Here is a 1,574-nt window from a genome sequence, read left to right as displayed (position 1 = left end):
GAAAGCTCTTTTGGACTGTTTTTCTCCTTTTTTAAAAAAAATTAAAATTTGAAATACAATTTTGTCATTCCCTTCCCCTGGTTGCAGCACATGATTTCTGTCATAGACAATCAGAACTCACTGCTCTTCAGAGAAGAAGATGCTGTGGCACACATGACCCAGATGGGACATATCAATCACACAACCTCGTTCTGTGATCAATGGTCACTGAGGGAGGAGGGGTGGAAAGAATGCCATAGCAATAGGTGGGGAATGAGTACAAGGAAACAGTGTTTTCTGGGCACAGCAGGGCAGCTGCACAGATGTGCTTACATGTTTACAGCACATGTAAGACTTGCAAAGTATCAGGGCAGACACAGTTTGATCAAGGAGTGAAGGTTTGCATTCCCACCTTTAGCTAAGAAGAGAGACTCTTCTTTTGCTGGAAGAGAGACTCGGGTTTCTTTAAAAGTAAATCTCCTAGTGCATAGACTGCCCTCCAATGAAGACCACACTTCCAAGAGTATATGGGTATCACCTCCTGAAATGCAAACCTTGATGTGTTCTATTTTTTAAATGAGTGAACAAAACTGGGTTTGTAGTGAAGAATGGATGGATCTGGCAAGATTTAAGGGAGCAGATGAACATGATCAAAATTAGTTCCATAATATATTCTAAGAACTAATAAAATAAAAAAATAGATAAATTTTTATCAGAAATGTGTGTGTTTGTGTCTGTATGTCTTATTTTATGTATATTCATCACACTAAATACCGAAGGCTACACATAGTTCAGTAACACTGGTGATTTCAGGCACCCACTGGAACTTGAGATCTGTCTCCTTTGGGTGTGGTTTCAAGTTTATTCGCCATGTGTTGTGCAGTTTGAACAGAAATCAGCAGAGGGCAATGCCTCTTCAGGTGGGGTCTCACCACCACTCGTCCAGGTGGTGGTTTTGCATCACAGACTGTCACTGTGCAGAAGGAAGTCCTTGTTTATGAGTTTCAGTAAGGTTCTGAGGAGACTTGCCTGTGAGTTTGGTGAACTCAAGAACCAAGTGTCATTGACTTCTGTGAACATGCTTCCTGACACCTGCTCAGTCCTGGTGCTCCTGTTAATGCTAAGTAAGTTACATTTACCCTAAGTGGTGATAATGTCATTTTCTTACAACTATGGAAGCTTTTTACCTACTTCCTTGTATAAAGAGTGATTTCTCCTTAATGGTTTATTATTTAATTTCAGGGAGGAGCAATGGAGACTCAGTGACCCAGACAGAAGGCCTGGTTACTGTCACAGAGGGGTCACCTGTGATGCTGAATTGCAATTATCAGACTACTTACTCAAATTCTTACTTTTGGTGGTATGTGCAATATCTCAACAAAGCCCCTCAGCTACTTTTGAGGAGCGCCACAGACAACAAGAGGACAGAGCACCAAGGGTTCCATGCCACTCTCCATAAGAGCAACAGCTCCTTCCACCTGCAGAAGCCCAAAGTGCAGCTGTCGGACTCTGCCCTGTACTACTGTGCTCTGAGTGACACAGTGAGGGAGACTTCAGGGGAAGCTGCACACAAACCAAGGGGGCAGGAGGGCTGA

The 1,574-nt window shown here is 42.9% G+C and overlaps 1 gene segment (V, D, J or C); it reads left to right on the top strand.

The window, feature by feature from the left end:
* Positions 1-1,057: 1,057 nt before the first annotated feature.
* LOC119800478 lies at positions 1,058-1,574 on the top strand. The segment is given in 2 exon segments: positions 1,058-1,103; positions 1,222-1,574. Coding segments are annotated over 2 exon segments (399 nt in total).

Source organism: Arvicola amphibius, chromosome 13 (genome assembly GCF_903992535.2).
Source record: "Arvicola amphibius chromosome 13, mArvAmp1.2, whole genome shotgun sequence".
Classification (NCBI taxonomy): domain Eukaryota; kingdom Metazoa; phylum Chordata; class Mammalia; order Rodentia; family Cricetidae; genus Arvicola; species Arvicola amphibius.
Note: the sequence above shows the minus strand (reverse complement) of the source record. Positions and strands in the feature narration are given on the sequence as shown.